Source organism: Bos javanicus, chromosome 26 (genome assembly GCF_032452875.1).
Source record: "Bos javanicus breed banteng chromosome 26, ARS-OSU_banteng_1.0, whole genome shotgun sequence".
NCBI lineage: Eukaryota > Metazoa > Chordata > Mammalia > Artiodactyla > Bovidae > Bos > Bos javanicus.
The window spans coordinates 36,786,565-36,808,318 of NC_083893.1; the positions used below are offsets into that span (position 1 = coordinate 36,786,565).

The 21,754-nt window shown below is 40.5% G+C and overlaps 1 protein-coding gene across 4 annotated transcripts in view; it reads right to left on the minus strand.

Annotated features, from left to right (window-relative positions):
- SHTN1 (shootin 1) overlaps positions 1 to 9,583 on the minus strand; it is a 109,852-nt gene extending 100,269 nt beyond the window's left edge. The window contains exon 1 of one of the 4 annotated variants that reach the window (XM_061403598.1): positions 9,001 to 9,583. In XM_061403598.1, the coding sequence (XP_061259582.1) occupies positions 9,001 to 9,058 (58 nt within the window). In that variant the 5' untranslated portion in view covers positions 9,059 to 9,583. Of the gene's footprint in view, positions 1 to 1,756; positions 1,763 to 9,000 lie in introns of those variants that run through there. The other 3 variants (XM_061403601.1, XM_061403602.1, XM_061403600.1) reach the window with 3 other exon arrangements.
- Positions 9,584 to 21,754: the final 12,171 nt, after the last annotated feature.

The window sequence follows — 21,754 nt, forward strand, 5'->3', positions numbered from 1 at the left end:
AATTTCAAAACTCATGATTTAATGTTTATAATACTTAGATAGTTCAATTTAAAAAAAAAAATAAATGAAATAAAATGCTTAGCCAGCATGGGAAGCAGAGAAGACCAAAAGCAGTGTTCCTTCCACATTTTAAAGCGAATCTTGGCTGTCTTAGCAGCTCTGAATAAAATCTACAGCACAAGAAAGTTTAAAATACCCAGACTTTTGTGATTTAACAGTTGCACTCCTGAGAATTCTTCCTACAGCTGCACTTACAGCTATATGTGTACAAGGTTGTGGGCATTACTGATTCTAATAAATTTGATTTTATAAACTTTAGATCCATAGCAAAACTGCCCATATAGTAGAGCTCCCGTATACCGTACACTCAGTTTCTCCTATTATTAACATCTTACATTATTGTGTTACTTTTCTTTCAATTACTGGACGAATACTGACACACTATTATGAACTACAGTCCACACCTTACTTCCTTAGTTCTTACCTAGCGTTCTACTTTTGCTCCAGGAGCATTCAGATGTCACACTATATTTAGTTGTTGTGTCTCCTTAGACACATCTTGCTGTTTGTTCAGTTGCTCAGTCATGTCCGACTCTTTGCAATCCCATGGACTGCAGCACACCAGACTTCCTTGATCCCTCCCAGAGTTTGCTCAAACTCATATCCATCGAGTATCTAGGCTGTGACGAATTTCGCAGACTTTCCTTGTTTTCGATAATTTTGACAGTTTTGAGGAGCACTGATCAGATACTTTGTAGAATGTTCCTTAACATGGGATGTTGTCCTCATTAGACTTGGACTACAAGTTTTTAGGAGAGGATTACAGGTGAAGTGCCATTTTCATCAACTCTTACTAGAGGTACATATATACGATCCTGAGTGCATGCTTAGTCATGTTCAACTCTGTGAGCCCTTGGACTGCAGCCCGCCAGGCTCCTCTGTCCACGGGACTTCCCAGGCAAGAATATTGGAGTGGACTGCCATTTCCTCCTCCAGGGGGTCTTCCTGAACCAGGGATCTAATCTGTGTCTCTTGCGTTTCCTGCACGAGAAGGTGGATTCTTTACCCCTATGCCACCTGGAAACCCCCACACCCCCCAAAAAAAAGACTCCTTTGGAGAATATAATAAAGACTCGGAAACAACGAGCTAGAAGGAGTAGCTAATTGTACTTTTCAGTCCATATGCTTTTTTTCTTCTGTAAGCATATGTTTACTCTTACATCTAACAACAACAACAACAAAGTAAGACTGATCTACCTAATTGCAGAGTTAAGATGGGAATACCAGACCACCTTTCCTGGCTCCTGAGAAATCTGTATGCAGGTCAAAAAGCAACAGTCAGAACCAGACATGGAACAATGGCCTGGTTCCAAATTGGGAAAGGAGTACGTCAGGGCTGTATACCGTCACCCTGCTTATTTAACTTATATGCAGAGTACACCATGCGAAATGCCGGACTGGATGAAGCACAAGGTGGAATCAAGATTGCCGGGAGAAATATCAATAACCTCAAATATGCAGATGACACCCCCGAAATGGCAGAAAGGAAAGAGGAACTTAAGAGCCTCTTAATGAAAGTGAAAGAGAAGAGTGAAAAAGCTGGCTTAAAACTCAACATTTAAAAAATGAAGATCATGGCATCTGGCCCCATCACTTCATGGCAAATGGATGGGGAAACAATGGAAACAATGACAGACTTTATTTTCTTGGGCTCCAAATCACCACAGATGGTGACTGCAGTCATGAAATCAAAAGACGCTTGTTCCTTGGAAGAAAAGCTATGATCAACCTAGATAGCATATTAAAAAGCAAAGACATTACTTTGCCAACAAAGGTCCATCTAGTCAAAGCTATGGTTTTTCCAGTGGTCATGTATGGATGTGAGAGTTGGACCATAAAGAAAACTGAGCGGTGAAGAAATGACGCTTTTGAACTGTGGTGTTGGAGAAGACTCTTGAGAGTCCCTTGGACTGCAAGGAGATGAAACCAGTTCATCCTAAAGGAAATCAGTCCTGAATATTCATTGAAAGGACTGATGCTAAAGCTAAAACTCCAATACTTTTGCCACCTGATGCAAAGAACTAACTCACTGGAAAAGACTCTGATGCTGGGAAAGATTGAAGGCAGGAGGAGAAGGGGACAATAGAGGATGAGATGGTTGGATGGCATCACTGACTCGATGGAAATGAGTTTGCACAATCTCCGGGAGTTAGTGATAGGGAAGCCTGGTGTGCTGCAGTCCATAGGGTCTCAAAGAGTTGGATGTGACTGAACAACTGAACTGAACTGAACAGTGAAATTCTGACTAGACCATCTAGTTCTTCAGGCCATGCTGAATGTCCATCTCAAGACAAGTAACCCAACTGAGGTTTCTTCAGCAGTGGCTCAAAAACTTTAGGAAAATGCCTTTTCAATAAATACTCTGGTTTACAAAAAATCATATGGCCCACAAAGCCTAAAATATTTATCTCTGTCATTTATAGAAAAAGTCTGTTGACCCCTGATCTCTAGTATATTAGCTTAAAAAAATTTTTTTTGTCTTATTCATACAGTGGATGAGCAATCTATCTTAGGATTCTGGAGATGAGAAGTGCAAAATAGGTTTCACTGAGCTAAAAGCCACGTGTCAGCAGAGCTATGTTCCTTCTAGAAGCTCAAGGGGAAAATCCACCTCCTGGCCTTTTCCATTTTGTGGAGCCTGTTCACAGGCTTCCCAGGTGGCTCAAATGGTAAAGAATCTGCCTGTCAAGGCACAAGACATAGGCAACGCAGTTCAATCCCTGTGTCAGGAAGATCCACTGGAGGAAGAAACGGCAACCCACTCCAGTATTCTTGCCTGGGAAATCTCATGGACAGAGGAGCCTGGTGGGCTACAGTCCATGGGGTCACAAAAAGTCGGACATGACTGAGCAACTGAGCACAATGCAAACAAATGAACTACAATTATATGCAACAATATTAATAAATACCATACACATAATGAGTAAAAGAAGACAGAAGCAAGTAATACATACTGTATGATTTCACTTCTGTAAACTTCAGAAACTTGCAAAACTTATCTTTGGTGGTATTGAATATCTTCGGTTAGAGGAAGCTGATGGTATTGAGGGGTTATGAGGGGCTTCTGGAAATGTTCTGATTTAAGTGTTGTTAGGCAATGGCACCCCACTCCAGTACTCTTGCCTGGAAAATCCCATGGATGGAGGAGCCTGGTAGGCTGCAGTCCATGGGCTCGCTAAGAGTCGGACACCACTGAGCGACTTCCCTTTCACTTTTCACTTTCATGCGCTAGAGAAGGAAATGGCAACCCACTCCAGTGTTCTTGCCTGGAGAACCCCAGGGACGGGGAGCCTGGTGGGCTGCCGTCTATGGGGTTGCAGAGTCGGACACAACTGAAGCGACTTAGCAGCAGCAGCAGCAGGAACATATTGGCTTTTTAAAAGTAATTCACTGAGATGCTCATTTATATTTTGCAGACTTTCCTCAATCTATGCTGCTGCTGCTGCTAAGTCGCTTCAGTCATGTCCGACTCTGTGCGACCCCATAGATGGAAGCCCACCAGGCTTCCCCATCCCTGGGATTCTCCAGGCAAGAACACTGGAGTGAGTTGCCATTTTCTTCTCCAATGCGTGAAAGTGAAAAGTAAAAGGGAAGTCGCTCAGTGGTGTCCGACTCTTAGCGACTCCATGGACTGCAGCCTACCAGGCTCCTCTGTCCATGGGATTTTCCAGGCAAGAGTACTGGAGTGGGGTGCCATTGCCTTCTCTGTCCTCAATCTATACTTTGTTGTAAAAGCAAAAAGTTTAAATATAAATCTTATAAAAATGTAATCAGATGAAGAAAAAAAAATTTACCAGCCTTTTCATAAACAACTCAGTAAGTACATATATTCCCTGGCTCTTTCAGACACAGTTGGCCCCCGGACCACACTTAGAAAATAGTGGTATAAAGTCAAGTTTGCACTTGACACCAAGGCAACCAGTTAGTCCCAAACAGCTTTCTAGGGACTGACTTTGCATGGATCCAAGACTGACAATGCTTCGGCTTTGCACACTAATATGGTCATCGTGGTGGACAACAGCTTCAGTCCTTTTGTCAAAATACCGCTCTGGCTACTTTACAGCCTAGAAGCCAAAGGAACACTGGAAGAAGCCTCTTTTAATTACTATCTCAGCCTTAAGAATAAGCTTGACTCAATTTCCATCTGAACTTTTGAGCGCTGGCTCAATAATTTTGGAGAAAATGATACCAACTCTCAAGGTGAAAGGTTATCCTGCCTTAAAACCAATTATCTTGCCATTTAAAAGTGTTAGTCCAAGCCTAGCCCATAATTTTTATTTATTTGTTGGTGGTGGTCTTATGTTAGAACACCAGTTTTACTAAGTGGGAATCATTCTCTACAAAATTCCTCCACAAGGTCCAAATGACACGGCATTATGATGGTGACAGTTTACTGGACATCTGCTGTTTGTGTCTGCCCAGCCTGCATGCCCCTCTTCTGGTAGTGGCACATCATTCTATTTTGGACTATTCCAAACCTTTGGTCTTTGTGGAGGCTGCCAGTCAAGATGCCCCGCCCTTCCTTGGCCAGAGGATTTTAAACACATGACCCAAATGAGGCCACCAATTCTAGACTAGGAACTCCACGAGCAGGGACAAGATTTTTTGCATCTCTGATGCCTAGCACAGTGCCTGGCTATGAATATTCAATGCATGTGGGCTGAATGAAATACAAAGAAAATCATGTATCTTAAACAAATGCTGAGCTAAGTCTATCATTTCCCAGCAGAATTCTGGAAGGGGAGCAAATTGTAACATGTTTTGTAAGAAAAATGTCCACTTTAGTAAGCTTGGAAATAGTATCCCAAGTTGCCATTTCTCAGTGCATTAAAGATGTCAATCAGTCCAAAAAAAAAAAAAAGCCCCCAAAAAGACAAAAGGAGAATTACCTCATTACCTCAACATCTGCTTGAACATAAGCAATCGCACACTGGCTAATTTTTTTTAAAGGGACATAATATAACTTTCTAGAAAGACATAATATAGCTAATTATACCATTCACTAGAAGAGAACATACAATGTTTTGAAGTAATTCAGAAGTGGGTGTGATTTATAAGACATAGAGCTTAGGGAATGGTAAGTATAAATTAGAGATTGTTCATATTATGACAGACTCCGTCATTACATTTCACAACTTTTGTCAAAAGCAACCTTATTCACCACACCACTAAAGGCTTCACATTAGGGAAGGCTGCTGTCAGCTCTGCCATTCACAGTGGATGGGAACTTTCTTTCTGAACACCCTCCTGAAGAATGGGTGCAAATTTTAGACTTAAAACACTAGGGAAGGAATGATATGATGAAACCTAAATGGTCAATCAACATGTAAAAACGATTTCAAACCTCACTAATAACCAGGTCAAACACGTTTTTTAAAGGTTTACCATTTTTGTTCATCAGATAGGCAAAAATTAAACAAACTGTCAAGATGTCAACAAAGACTACACTGGTCAGTGTTGACCAATGCGTTGGAAAATGGACACTGCTGTGGGGAATGTGAACTGGTACAGCCATTTGAGGTGGGCAAGGGGGCATTTCTGCAATGTCTAGCAAAACTTTATGTGTATACGCCCTCTAAGCCAACAAAAATCTATCTAAAAATCTAGAACAACAAACTGTTAATTGTACAAACTGATGTATATGATTATTTGATTAATGACTGTCTACTAGACATTAAACTTGTCTGTCTGGTTCACTATCTTCTCTCCCAGTGCCTAGCACATGGGCCTCACATGTGATAGGTACATGCTATTTGTCAAAGGAGTAAATGAATATGTTTACTCAGCATTAGAAAAAAAAGCCTTTAATCAATAATGGTTCTTGTTCACATTAACGAGAGATAGTGGAATTATTCACAGTGTTAACAGGCAGTGAACAGTACTGTTTACTTTCAAAAATAAATCACACACATCAGCTTACAAAACTGATCACAATATTGGTAAGAGTCCAAACACCTAGGTGCCTGTTTTTACACCTCAAATCCCTAGCTTCCCAACTCAGTTCTGTAGGTTCAACAGCAACAAAACATTCTTGAAACAAGTCAACTGCTATCGAAGTCTATGGTGGGGTGATGTTAGTCACTCAGTTCATGCCCAACTCTTTGTCCATTGACAAATAAACGCCCCCATTTTGAAATCTATAAAAATTACACTGTGGGCTGAAAAAGAAATCCCAGTACCTGTGTAACCAGACTCAATATGCTTAAAAAAAAAATGTACTCTTTAAGAAACACAAATTTCAAAGTCCAGCTGTTCTACCCTCTTTGACATGCCCTATTTAAGAAATATATCCTCTAAAAGTACAATGCACAGATTTCCCAATATAATTGGAAAAAGAACCAGAAACTTAAGAATCATCCCTTTTCCTCAGCTCTCAAATCCAACACAGAGATAGAGATGTGTTCCAAAATCAAATATAAATAACTTGTGCATTATGTGGATTGGTAAATTACCCTTGAAATTATATATAGAATAAAAAGAAGTGAAATTTTAAATTTTAACATTATTTGAAAACTGACCATCCAACAAAAGATCTGATATCCATTGACAGATATCATCAATAATAAAAGTTTCAACAGTCTAGAATATGAATTGAGACAAGCATGTTGGGGGTGCGCATACATGTTCAGCTGCTCAATCATTTCTGACTCTTTACGACTCTATGGTCTGTAGCATGCCAGGCTCCTCTGTCCATGGGATTTCCCAGGCAAGAATACTGGAAGGGGTTACAATTGCCTCCCCTGGGGGATCTTCTTGACCCAGGAATCGAACCCACATCTCCTGCATCTCCTACATTGCAGGTGGATTCTTTACCACTGAGCTACAAAGAACCCCTTATGTTGGTGGGGGTGGTATTATTAGCAATAAAATACTAACAAAATCCAGCCCTTCACTAAAACACTTGAGAAATTCCAGATAAAGGCATTGTGCCCACCCACTAGACTAATCAAGGATGGGAGCTGAAGGTACTAGGAAGGCAAAAGCCATTAACATGTATCCAGTACTTTCCAGATGCTGGATACCACAGAGAAACGTGTTGTGCCCATTTTGGAGAGGTTAAATAACTTCCCCAATGGAAACAATGGAAACAGTGACAGACTTTACTTTCTTGGGCTCGAAAATCACTGCACATGGTGACTGCCACCATGAAATTAAAAGACGCTTGCTCCTTGGAAGAAAAGCTATGACCAACCTAGACAGCATATTCAAAAGCAGAGACATTACTTTGCCAACAAAGGTCCGTCTAATCAAAGCTGTTGCTTTTTCAGTAGTCATGTATGGATGTGAGAGTTGGACTATAAAGAAAGCTGAGTACTGAAGAATTGATGCTTTTGAAAGTTGGTGTTGGAGAAGACTCCTGAGAGTCCCTTGGACTGCAAGGAGATCCAACCAGTCCATCCTAAAGGAGATCAGTCCTGGGTGTTCATTGAAAAGACTGATGCTGAAGCTCCAATACTTTGGAGCTGATGCGAAGAACTGACTCATTGGAAAAGATCCTGATGTTGGGAAAGATTGAACGCAGGAGGAGAAGGAGACAACAGAAGATAAGATGGTTGGATGGCATCACCGACTCGATGGACATGAGTTTGAGCCAGCTCAGGGAGTTGGCAATGGACAGGGAAGCCTGGTGTGCTGCAGTCCATGGGTTCACAAAGAGTAGGACATGACTGAGTGACTGAACTGAACTGAAATAATTTCCCCAAGGTCACCCAGTTACTAAACAGTCATGATGAGATTTGTTTTCAGGAATGTGGACCCCAGAGGGATCCATATACCCTATGAACAGGTTGTGATCTCAGGGAGCAACAGGTCTTAGTACTGGACAGATCTCATGACATCATCTGGTTTAGCTCTTGCCTGTAGTCAAGTAAGGCTTGATTAACCATAAGATCCATAAAAGAGAAGTGACTCTCCCAAGATCACAGAGTTGGTGAGTTGAGTCAACAGAAGTGAAAAAGCTGGGACTAAACACCAGGATTCACCACGGAGCAGGGCCCCTTCCACGATCCGGTCGTGTTAGCAAGTTATTCAGAAAAAAAAGTATGTTCCCACACATTTTTACTTCCTAAATCTGTATGGTTCCTCTCTTTCTTGACCTGTATTCTCAGGCCACCTTTGGTCAGGGACATAATCATTTTAAGTTGAAAAGGTGTTCCGTTCACATGCGATCTTAATTTGGCTTTGTTCAGACCGGTGGTGAAGCGATGAAAATGACTAAAACTGTTACTTACTAGGATACTAAAACAGTTCTGCATCTAATTACCCGGCAGTGTAGAAATGCAGGTTACAAGGCCTGGCTTTTCTGCGAACCAGAGCCAAGTCCTAAATCAAGAAGCCCTACACCATCAGGGTGCCGCCTCACTGGCGAATCCACTGCTAGAAATGGGAAGCGATAAAGCACACCACGGCCTGCAAATCCCAGCTGGGGAAGGAAAGAGGAACTAGGCCAAACCAGAATGAAAAGCTGGAGAAAGGCTGTCAAACCGCGCGGCAGGCCTCCCAGCGCCAATGTGCAAGGGTGGGGCCGCGGCCAGGGAGCCAGGCCAGCGGAGCTGCCCACACTGCGCCCTCTCCACGACAACCAGCCCCACTCGCCTCTCCCGCGTGGCACGGGAGGGGACCGTGGGACCGTGTCCGCGCCGAACCCCCGTCCCCTTCCCTAAAACCCCATCTCCAGCTAAAGCCACCAACGGGGAATTGCTTCCCGCACGGCCCGGCGCGACCCTCCGGGGCACAGGCACGTTAACCCTCTGCCCCGGGGCTCGCCCAAGCGCGCGGGGCGCGGCGGACGCCTCTCCCCGGGGTGTCGGAGCTACTGGGGGTGACGGTGGCGGCCGCGACCCCTCCCGCCCAGCTTCCACCCGCTCCGCACCCGGTGCCCCAGCCGTCCCCGCCCACGGGCCGCGGCCGCCCGCACCTGGCGGCTCCGCGCCCGCCTACCTTGTTCCTTCAGGCTGGAGATGAGCTGCAGCTGCTTCTCCTCTTCCGAGCTGTTCATTTTGGCAGGTGGGGCCGGGAATAAAAGGAAAGGAGGGAGAAGAGAGGGGGTGCAGCAGGGGTGTGGGGGTGGGGGGGAAGAAAAAAGCAAGATGCCGCTGGCGGGCGGCTTCGCTACCCGGAAGTTGGATTTGCTCCCGCTCCTCCTCCTCCTCCTCCTCCTCCTGCAGGCGCGGGGCGCGCGGGTGAGATCATCCCAGCGCACCTACTCCTCGGCCTCAGCGGCTTTACCTGCCGGCCGGCGGAGAGGCGGGGAGGGGGGCGGAGACAGGCCGGCAGCCCCGGGGGCAGCGGGGAAGGGTGGGGACGCCGGAGGCACCCTCGGTGACCACGGGACCGTCTACCGTGCTAGCCTGCGGCGGCCGCCGACGCGCTCGGCTTCCTCCGCCGCCCAGGCCGGCGCCGCAGGATGCGCGGGCGGGAGGGCGTGCGCGGGCCCTGCGTTGAGGTGGCACTGGCTGGTTCCTGCACCCCCCGTCTCCGCCTGCACCCCACTTCTCCGCCTCCACCCTCCTTTTGGACCGCCACCCCCACCCTCGGCCAGGCGCGTGTTCTGGAGGAAGCCTGCCCTGGGTCTGCATCGTCTATGAGAAGCCCACTTTGAACGCTGTCAAAGGCCTTTCCCCACGAACTGCTGTTAATGCAGAGAGCGAGATGTTATGAGCTAATAAACACCCAGATTCTTCCCCAGTTGTTGCATAGAGGACCCTGGGGGTGGGGGCTCCGTGTGGATAAACCTAGGTTCCTGCCCTCTTCCCCCAGGGGCAGGCTCTGTGTTGTACGTTTGGCTCTTTGCAAAGCGTACAGATATTGAAACAGACCAGACGGGTAAGGTACACAGTGAGCCAGGGAGGGCGTGGTAAATTAGTTAACTGCTCCTGGCTCCCGGGCTGGCTTCCTCCAGCTGCACTCGGTTTGAGAAATGGTCAAAACTGAGCCCTGCAGCCCACAGATCACCAGACCCTGCAAATCATGTGGTCTGTAGTGGAAAGATCTGTCCAGGGTAGAGGCCATTGCAGTCCGAATGCCTAAGGTCACACAGCTGCCTGACATCAGAGGCTGGTGACGTTTGACTACCTTCTGCTCTATTTGAACCCAGCTCTGGGTTCGAGCCTGACCAGAAGAGGGGCGGTAGGCCTGCCAGATTTCAAAATGGCTCTCCCCTACTCCCAGCAGCCAGTCCTTAGTCAAGTTTCCTGATCTCTTTGAACTTCATCTGAAAAAAAAAAGGGGAATAATACGAATATCCACTCTCCCGGAAGAGTTGTTAAGTGTTCAACAAAGAGAGAAAGATACACAAAACGCCACATCCATAATTTGACATACACTAGGTCCAGTGTTCTTGCCTGGAGAATCCCAGGGACGGGGGAGCATGGTGGGCTGCCGTCTATGGGGTCGCACAGAGTCGGACACGACTGAAGCGACTTAGCAGCAGCAGCAGCAGGTGTTCTTTTTAAAAAAAGAAAAAGTTTACAGCTCTGTGAACAAGGCGTTGTGGATGCTAAAATGGGCACAGGCACTTTTATACTAATCATTAAGCATACAACGTAAATCCAAACTCAATTAGGCTCACTACACATCTTGAGTTTTCTCACTATCTCAAAGCTCTTCATGTGGGTTCTACACCTGCACAGTGCTTCTCCTCATTCCTCACTTGCTATTTTATGTAAATACCCAACTCTGTTTACTGAATGGATCTCCATGATGGATGGTGGAGGAGTGCTAGAATACAGGTAAATACTGTAACTAGTATCTGTCTGATACTCCTCCCAAGTTCTAATTCAAACCAAACTGGAAAAAGATGGTAGCACTGCTTCCTCTTTTTCTAAAAAGGCAATATAACATTTTAGCATGAGTGATTTAGTGTTAGAATGATCTAAAAAAGGCAGCACAGTGTTTTTAAATAGAGTGAATTAAAATTTTGAAATTTTAAAAATAATTTTGGCATGAGGTCTTATTGTTCAGTCTTTTCCCTAGTTTTTTCATAAGATAGTTTAAGAAATAATAATAACCAAATGGTCTTTGCCTTAAGATTACCCGAGATGGTATCTTAATTCTCGGAGTTTAAAGAAGGCCCAGTAAAATCCTCCGAGTTTAAAGAAGACCCTGAATTGCTTCAGACTCAAGTACATGAAACATGAATGAAATGTGCTGCCACCAGTTATTTTGCATCATGAGAAATCATTTCTTTCCAGAAAAAAAAAAAGATTTGAGTAACAAATCATGGCCATCTAGCTTTCATACTGCAGCCAGGAAACCTATTATATTAATAACTGATCAGTCACTCTGCTGGATAATGCCAGAGGCCTCCTCCAAATCTAAATAATCAATTTTCTTACATTAAACCAAATACCAGCAGAGTGCCCGTTAAATATTTGGGTTAGTTCACAAGCCTCCATTTTTTAAATGGCTGATTTTTCTACTCCAATTATACAGTAATGTAGGTATCACTTTTGGACTTTAAGAATGAGTTAATTAATTATCAAATCTATAATCAAATTGAGTGCTTTGGTTCCACTCTGCACCCCATTGAAATTAATCTTGTTTACCTTCCTTGAAATTAAAATAGCCTCCTGAAATACAATATGGTATTATCTTGAGGGCAGGGAATGAATTATTAGGATGGCTATTAGAGTCAGTTATAGGGATTCAGCTCTCCCATTACACTATGGTTTATTTATATGATATGAATATTGATGGAAAGGATAGAAGTGATAATAATTAGTTTTTGTTCTATTTAATAATGCATATAGGGATTTATGTTGCAAGCATCACAATGGATTCATTAACCTCCATAAAACATGTAATTAAAAACCTTTAAAAATGTGTTTTTAATATATACTAAAAGAGAGAGGGGAAGGAGAGACTTTTCAAAAATGAGTTGAAAGGATATGTACCAAACTTGGGATGATGGCTGCCTCTAGGGGTAGAGGGCTTCCCCGGTGTTTCAGTGTAAAGAACCCGCCTGCCACTGCAGGAGACACAGGAGACATGGGTTTGATCCCTGGGTCGGGAAGACCCCCTGAAGGAGGACATGGCAACCCACTCCGTATTCTTGCCTGAGAAATCCCATGGATAGAGGAGCCAAGCGGGCTACAGTCCATGGGGTCACAAAAGAACTGGATACAACTTAACAACTAAACAACAACAACGAGGGGTAAAAAGTAGAGGAACGGGCCCAAGGGGTGAGGAGTGGAGTGGGAGAGAGCAGGGATCAGTAGATTTTCTCTTAATGTTTGTGTTGCCAGGAAATTACTGTAAAATCACATTGTTTATGTAATCTTTTGAGGTATACAGACATAAGACTGAAATACAATAGGAAATGAAGGTTCATTTCCTTTTCACTAATTCCATATTAGGTAATCTACCCTAAAAGCCTTTACTATATTATTAATTATGATATAAAAATAATAACATTGGAACACTATTTAACAATAAAAAGAAATAAAAGTATTGATACATGCCACAGCATGGATAAACTTTGAAAACATTAAGTGAAAAAGCCAGTCAGAAAACACCAGACATTGTATGATTCCATTGATCTAGCATGTCCAAAATAGGCAAATCTGCAGATAAAGTTAATCAGTGGTTGTCTAGGACTGTAGATGGTTGGGGAAATGGTAAGTGGCTGCTAGTACGTATGGGATTTTTCTTTGGGGTGGTAAAATTTTTCTAAAATTGATTGTGATGGTTGAACAACTCTGTGAACATATTCAAAACTGTTAGGTTGTACACTTTCAGTATATACTTTGCTGGGAAATTTTGTGGTATGTGAATTTTATCTCAGAAAAGTTATTTAAAAAAACAACAACAGGTTTTCAGAGGAAGAAAACTTTTACCTTAATAGACTACTTAAATAACTCTATTAAATTTATATTCTTTTTGTATAAGTAGTTTTCATTTTTCAAATATTTATATATATTAATTCTACTTTTTACTAAACATTATGTCATATATATATGTATTATCTTGCATCAGTAAAGTCTACATACTTAGTATCACTCCATTATATCAATGAATACTTAGCTATTCTCAAATTCTTAGACATTTGACTTGCTACTAGTATTTGCCTCTATAAAAAAACGCCACAGAAATACTAGGACCACTCCTAGACATTTCATAGTCAAATTGTTAAAAACCAAATATGACAATCAGGTCTTAAAAGCAGTCAAAGAAAAATACATATTACATACAGGAGAACAACAATAAAAATGATGGCAGACTTATTATTCAATGTTGTAATCATTAAAGGATTACAATAAAATTCAACACTCAACAATATGAGACACAAATACATTGAAAATAAAACAATGAAAAAATATCCCATACAAATAGTAACCAAAAGAGAAATGGGGTGGTACACCAATATCAGAGGAACAGACTTTTAAGTCAAAAATCTATTACAAGAGACAAAGGAGGACATGATATATTCACAAAAGTGTCAATTCATCAAGTATGTATAACAATTATAAGCACATATACAGCAAACAAACAACTCCCAAAACATACAAAGCAAACATTGACAGAACTGAAGGGAGAAATAGTTTAACAATAATAGTTAGAGATTACAATATCCCACTTTCAATAATGGATACAAAATTTAGGTAGAAGATCAGTAAAGACAGAGAGGACTTAAACAACACTATAAACCAAATAGATATAACAGACATATATAGAACACTCCAAACAGCAGAAGCACAATTCACATTCTTCTCAAGTGCACATGGGAATGTTCTCTAGGATAGATATTATGTTTGGCCAAGAATTTAGTATAAATAAATTTTAAAAAATTAAAGTCATATAATGGTACAAAGTATTTTCTTTAACCATAATGGAATGATATTAGAAAATCAGCAGTAGAAGAAAATTCTGGAAAATCCACAAATATAGGTATTAAATAACACCCTCTTCAATAACTAAAGGTTCAAAGAAGAAATTACAAAGGAAATCAGAACACAGGATAGAAAACAAAAATATACAAAAACTTATGCGGTGAAGGCAGGTGAGTGCTCCCAGTGAAATCTATAGCTGTAAATGGCTAACTTTACACGTTGAGAGAAAAGAAAAAGAAGAGTAAAATAAATCCAAAGTTAGCAAAAGGAAAGAAGTAATGAAGATAAGAATGGAGATAAATACAGTAACACAAATGGAAACACAATAGAATCAATGAAATCCAAAGTTATTTCTTTGAAAATATCAACAAAATTGACAAATCTTTGGCTAACCTTAGTAACGAGAGATGATAAAAATAACTAAAATCAGAAATTAAAGTGGAGACATCACCAACAATATGAAAATAAAAAATTATAAAAAAATAATGTGAATAATTATATACCAACAAATTAGAAAACCGAGATGAAATGAACAGATTTCTAGAAACATACAAATCATATAGATTGACTTAGGAAAAGAAAATCTCAGTAGACTCCTAACAAGTAAAGAGACTGAATCAGTGATCAAAAACATTACAGTGAAGAAAAGTCCAAGACAGATGCCTTCACTAGTGAATTCTACCAAGTATTTAAAGTACAATTATCATTTTCTCTAAACTCATTCAAAAAATAGAAAACAAGGAACACTTCCTAATTCATTCTATGAAGTAAACATTACTGTCATATCAAAGCCAAATAAAGCTATCACAAGAAAATTTTAGACAACCCTTGTAAATACAGATAAAAAGTCCACAACTAAATACTAGCAGCTAATCCAACAGAACATTACAGGGATTATACAACATGACCAAGTATCCCCAGGATATATCATGTTTTTAGCCACAAAATGTTGTAACAAATTTAAGAAGACTAAACCATATCAAGTATCTTTTCTAGTCACAATGGTAGCCATTTTGAAATATACCCAGAGAATTCTGTTATCTTTAACAAGGCCTGTCTTCAGGAGAAACTATTTTACTGAAATTTTATTAAAGCTTAATAACCTAGAGAATGAAAATAGCCAACAGAGGCCTGGTCCACTCTCCCACACAGGGAAAGAAAAATACCCAACCCCAGTCCCTTCATGCGGCATAAGGGATTCCCCAACTCCAGTCTTCTCATCTACCAGAAAGGGTAAATTATTTTTAAGGTCACAGCCCAGGGGCACAGTTTCACTAAAAGACCAAGGTCCAATCATAGGTCTATAGAATGCATCCCTTCCCCCTTAAACTTTATCATCACATCTGTAGCATTCCTATATAATAACAGGGGATTACAATGGAAAAAATTGCATGTCTAAGATCTTAAGTCTTTACAGAAACCCCAAAACACAGAAGAGACAAAACAAGGTCACTAGACGAAAATTTAGCCCCTGACACCTACAGCTACAGCAAACAGAAAACACAGCTTACTGCCTAGCCAAATAAACATAAAACTTCACAGTAAAGGCCTATTTACCTCAGTTCTTTTTACTCAGTACATCATGAACAGGTTTAAACAAAGAATTACAAGCCATACTAAAAGATCAAAAACAAAAACAGCTTAAAGAGACACAGTAGTCTTCAGAACTGGCCTCAGATATGGCAAAGTTTTAGAAATTTCAGACCAGGAATTTAAAATGGCTACAAATAACATGTTAAGGGATGGAATGAAACAAGTGGACAATGTACAAGATGGGCAACGTAAGCACAGAGACAGAAACTCTAAGACAGAGTCAAAAAGAAATGCAAGAAATAAATATTTTAACAGAAATGAAGAATGCCTTTAATGGGCCCATGAACAAACTGGACACAAATGAGGAAAGAAACTTCCCAAACTGAAAAGCAAAGAGGAAAAAAAATCAACACACTATCCAAGAAATGTGGGACAATTACCAAAGGTTTAATATACATATAATTGGTCTTCCTGACCCAGGGATCGACCCCTTATGTCTCCTGCATTGGCAGGTAGGTTCTTTACCACTAGCACCACCTGGGAAGTCCAACTGAAATACCAGAAGAAAGAAAAAAGTCTAAGAAATATTTGAAGTAATAATGACCGAGAATTTTCCAAAGTTAATGACAAACACCAAACTGCAGGACAGGAAGCTGAAAGAATACCAAACAGAATACAAAAAAATCTACATGTTGGAATGTCATATCAAAAATGTCAAGAAAAAAATGGCCAATGAGTCATGAAAAAAAAATGGCCAATATTACACAGGAAAAGATGTGCAAAATCATTAGTCACTAGGTAAATGCAAATCAAAACCACAATGAAATACCACTTCACACTCACTAAGATGGCTATAATCAATAAGAGAGACAATAACAAGTGTGTGAGAATATGTGGAGAAATTGGAACCCTCATACATTGCCAGTGGCAATGTAAAATGCTGCAGCCATTCTGAAAACAATTTGGCAGCCCCTAAAAAAGTTTAAGAGTAACCATATGACCCAGAAATTTCACTCCTATGTATATACCCAAGACAATTAAAACCATATGTTCACACAGCAACTTGTATGTGAATGTTAACAGCATTATTTATAACAGTCAAAAAGGAAAAGCACCCCAAATGTCCATCAGTTGGTAAATGGATAAACAAAAGATGGTATGTCCATACAACAGAATAGGAAGATCCCTTGGAGAAGGGAATGGCTACTCACTCCAGTATTCTTGCCTGGAGAATTCCATGGACAGAGGAGTCTGGCAAATTACAGTCTATGGGGTCCCAAAGAGTCGGACACGACTGAAGGGCTAACACTCACTTTTTTCATACAATAGAATAGTATTTGTACAGGAATGAAGTACTGATACATGCTATAAATGGACAACCTTGAAAACATTATGCTAAGAAGACACATATTATATGATTCCATTTACATAAAATGTCTAGTAATGGAAAATCGGAGACCAGAATTAGATTAGTAGCTGCCAAGGGCTGGAGGTAGGAGGGAATGAGGAATGGGTATGAGGTTTCTTTTTGTAGTGATGAAAGTGCTCTGAAATTAGATAGCAATGACATCTGCATTTTTATGACATCTGCTTTTAATATATTAGAAACACTTTAAAACTGTACAATTTAAAAGACTGATTTTATGCTATGTAAATTGTATCTTAAAAAATTATCTTAAAAATAGAACTTTCTGACTATGTATGGTAATGGATGTTAACTAAACTTACTGTGGTGATCATTTTGCAATATATACAAATATTGAATCCTTGTGTTGTATACCTAAAACTAATATATATGTTAATTATATCTCAATTTTTTTTAAAACCTAAGGCAATGAATGATACAGTATGATACTATAACAATGGATGCATTTGTCCAAACTCAGAATGTACAACACCAAGAGTAAGCCATAATAAAAACTATGGACTTTGGCTGATTACAGTCTGTCGGTGTAAATTCATCAGTTGTAATAAACATCTCATTTTGGTGTAAGATGTTGATAATGGAGGAATCTATGCGTACATTGGGACAGAAGGTACATGAGAACCTGTGTACCTTCCTTTCAATTTTGCTGTGTACCTAAAACTATTCTAATAAATAGTCTTTAAATATGGAGGGGAAGACTTTAAAAAGAATAATTTACATCATTCAACACTGGGAAATTATTAAACATGGGTCGTGTACCAGACACTGTTAGACTTGGGTGATAAGAGAAATGAATATAAAATGACCCTCACTCTCAAACACACCAATCTGTTAATTAAAGCAAACATAGAAAAAGAGAGCTGCAACACAAGTATCTGCTACTTTTTGAAAGTTCACTGTACAACAACTTCACTTTTACAGAAGATCTACAAAAGGCAGAGGAACCAGAGATAAAATTGCCAAAATACGTTGAATCGTTGAAAAAGTAAGAGAGTTCCAGAAAAAAACATCTGCTTTATTGACTACACCAAAGCCTTTGTCTGTGTGGATCACAACAAACTGTGAAAAATTCTTAAAGAGATGAGAATACCAGACCACCTGACCTGCCTCTTGAGTAATCTGTATGCAGATCAAGAAGCAACAGTTAGAACTGGACATGGAACAACAGACTGGTTCCAAATCAGGAAAGGAGTAGGTTGAGGCTGTATATTGTCACCCTGCTTATTTAACTTATATGCAGACTACATCATGTGAAATGCCAGGATGGATGAAGCACAAGCTGGAATCAAGATTGCCCGGAGAAATATCAATAGCCTCAGATATGCAGATGACACCACCCTTATGGCAGACAGCGAAGAAGAACTAAAGAGCCTCTTGGTGAAAGTGAAAGAGGAGAGTGAAAAAGATGGCTTAAAACTCAACATTCAGAAAACTGAGATCATGGCATCTGGTCCCAACACTTCATGGCAAATAGTTGGGGAAACAATGGAAAGAGTGAGAGACTATTTCTGGGGGCTCCAAAATCACTGCACATGGTGACTGCAGCCATGAAATTAAAAGACGTTTGCTCCTTGGAAGAAAAGCTATGACCAACCTAGACAGCATATTAAAAAGCAGAGACATTACTTTGCCAACAAAGGTCTGCCTAGTCAAAGCTATGGATTTTCCAGTAGTCGTGTATGTATATGAGAGTTGGACCATAAAGAAAACTGAACGCTGCAGAATTTATGCTTTTGAACTGTGGTGTTGTAGAAGACTCTTGAGAGTCCTTTGGACTGCAAGGAGATCCAACCAGTCAATCCTAAAGGAAATCAGTCCTGAATATTCATTGAAAGGACTTATGCTGAAGCTAAAGCTTGAATACTTTGGCTACCTGATGCGAAGGACTGACTCATTGGAAAAGATCCTGATGCTGGGAAAGATTGAAAGCAGAAGGGGACGACAGAGGATGAGATGATTGGATGGCATCACCAACTCAATGGACATGAGTTTGAGCAAACTCCAGGAGTTGGTGATGGACAGGGAAGCCTGGCATGCTGCAGTCCATGTGGTCACAAAGAGTCAGACATGACTGAGGAACTGAACTGAACCTGAAACTGAACCTGTTTTCACTTTTATTAAAGGAGGCATAAAGCAAAAATAGTGTTCAGTGTTTGTTTTGCAGCAAGCCCAATGGAGCTGCAAGAGTGTCACACCAAGCTCCTTCCCTGGGAACTCTACTCAGCATCAAGTTGCCATAGCTTTGAACTCTGTGAGCATCTCTGCTTTATTTTGATATATTTTGTTCATATGTTAGCAAGATGCATTCTAAGGTAACTGCTTCTTTACCTTATACCATTTCAGCTTAGGAAAGATTTCAGAAAGATGTTCTACTTTTGAATAGTCATACAAAACCTGTACAGTATGATGGATTTGTGATGGTATCAATATTCAGAGGCAGTAAGTGAGATAAAGGAGGCAATGATTCACTCTGTTAGAATTAGGACATACTTTCCTGAGCGATGGAATTTCAAGGCAGATCTTGAAAAATGAATTGCAGTTTGCAGGGGATTTGCAGAGAAACTCCAGACACTGAAAACGATTATGCAAATACATGTGTGTTTAAAAAAAAAAGACTAAAAGTCAGTTCAGTGGTATAGTCTTAACCAACCTGCTTGAAACAGAACTGAGTTGCCTTCCTTGAATTAGCTGTCATCATATCAGTGTGAACAGTGTCCTGAAGATCAGGTTTCTCTGAGTAGAAATGCTTTTTACAACTATAAAAGGGGTGGGCCATAGTCCAGTGGAAGAGAGGGGAACCATACAAACACCCCATGTACAAACAAACCCTAAGAGTAACAACCATAAACAAAAGTGCGTGACAGTAACTCTTGGAATATATAATTAACGTTATGAATAAGATTAAGTGGATCTATGTGCTGAGGCAATGTAAATATCCCCATGAACGCAATCAGACCCAAACAATGACGCTAGCTTAACTTATCTGGGTAAATAAAAGCTCTCATTGTTTTCATATTCTTACAACTAGATAATCAACACTCATTCATAAAGCGAACATAGCTATGATTAAATATAAATTCCAGATAGGAAAGATTCATTTTACAACTTTCCCAGCTGATTAGACACATTGGCACAATCCCGTTACCTACCCCCTTCTCTGAGGCAGACTTCATCAATCTGGAAAATGAAGGCAGGCCATTGATTGGAGGGCAAACCTGAAAAGGATTAAACACTTAGCATGGCATTCTAAAATACTGTAATTACAGTGCAATTAACCATACTGCATATTAAACGTGCAACTCTGAAATGTGTTCAGACTCCCCAATTATAACTAGTTATTCTTCAAAGAATTTTGCCGCCCACATTGAATTTTCTCTAGTGCTTCTTTGTTATAATTCAGGTGTGACAGTCACTAATATATCTAAGAGGACAGGTAATAAAAAGTAGGCATTCTTTACTGTAAACCTAACACATGCATGCCAGGTAATACCCAACCATTACCACTAATAATCATGTTTCAGACAGGCAGATCTCCTATACAACTGGACTCTGCCCTCTTTAAAATGTACTTAATGGTCAGCTATGAAGAGGAACTGAGGTTGAGGCAAGAGTAAAGGCCTTAGGTAGGAATTTAGAAACTTGTCTACTTTTTTTTTAAATTTTCCCACTTAGCCTTTCTGAATCTCAATTTCCTCATCTGTCAATCGAGGTTTGCAACTGCCCGGCATTTTGGTGAGGATCAAAAGGAGAAGTCTGAGTAATACTTCATTGTGTATATGTACCACAGCTTTCTTATCCATTCATCTGCTGATGGACATCTAGGTTGCTTCCATGTCCTGGCTATTATAAACAGTGCTGCGATGAACATTGGGTACACATATTAGTCAGCCATTAAAAAGAATACATTTGAATCAGTTCTAATGAGGTGGATGAAACTGGAGCCGATTATACAGAGTGAAGTAAGCCAGAAAGAAAAACACCAATATAGTGTACTAACGCATATATATGGAATTTAGAAAGATGGTAACAATAACCCTATATGCGAGACAGCAAAAGAGACACAGATGTATAGAACAGTCTTTTGAACTCTGTGGTAGGGGGGCGGATGATTTGGGAGAATGGCATTGAAACATGTGTAATATCATATAAGAAACAAATTGCCAGTCTGGGTTCAATGCAGGATACAGGATGCTTGGGGCTGGTGCACAGAAATGACCCAGAGGGATGGTATGGGGAGGGAGGTGGGAGGGGGTTCAGGATTGGGAACACGTGTACACCCATGGCAGATTCATGTTGAAGTATGGCAAAACCAATACAATATTGTAAAGTAATTAGCCTCTAATTAAAATAAATAAATTTAAATTAAAAAAAATTTTAAATGATGGGCTTCCTGGCCAGTATACCTCCCTCCAAAAAAGAATAAATGATCACGTGATTCAAGTAAAGTTGAAAAAAAAAAGAAAAACAGGTAGTAAATTCAAAAGAGGATGCATGTTAAATTAATAAAATGAGTTTTCGGACTATAGTTGCCTGTCATAATGCCTGCCCGGCCCAAACAGGGACTCGAATAAATACCAGATTGAATAACTGAAAAAAAAAAAAAAAGAATAAAGAAACCTCAGGAATTACCAAAAAAAAAAAAAAAAAGGAGAAGTCTTTAAAAGTTGATCATCCCACCCAAATCTAAGGTGCTACTCTGCTATGGGTTCAGACTATATTTTAAAAGAATGGTCGATGGGAAGGGGCAGACAGAGATATTTGTGGTCATAGTTAGGCCAGAGAAGGTATTCAAAATAATTAACCACAGCCCTAACCAGTCATAAAGAAGTCAGCTTTGGCAACTGATAGGGCCTGCAGGGTACAGATCAGTTTTAGATCATCCTGCTGCTGCTGCTGCCAAGTCGCT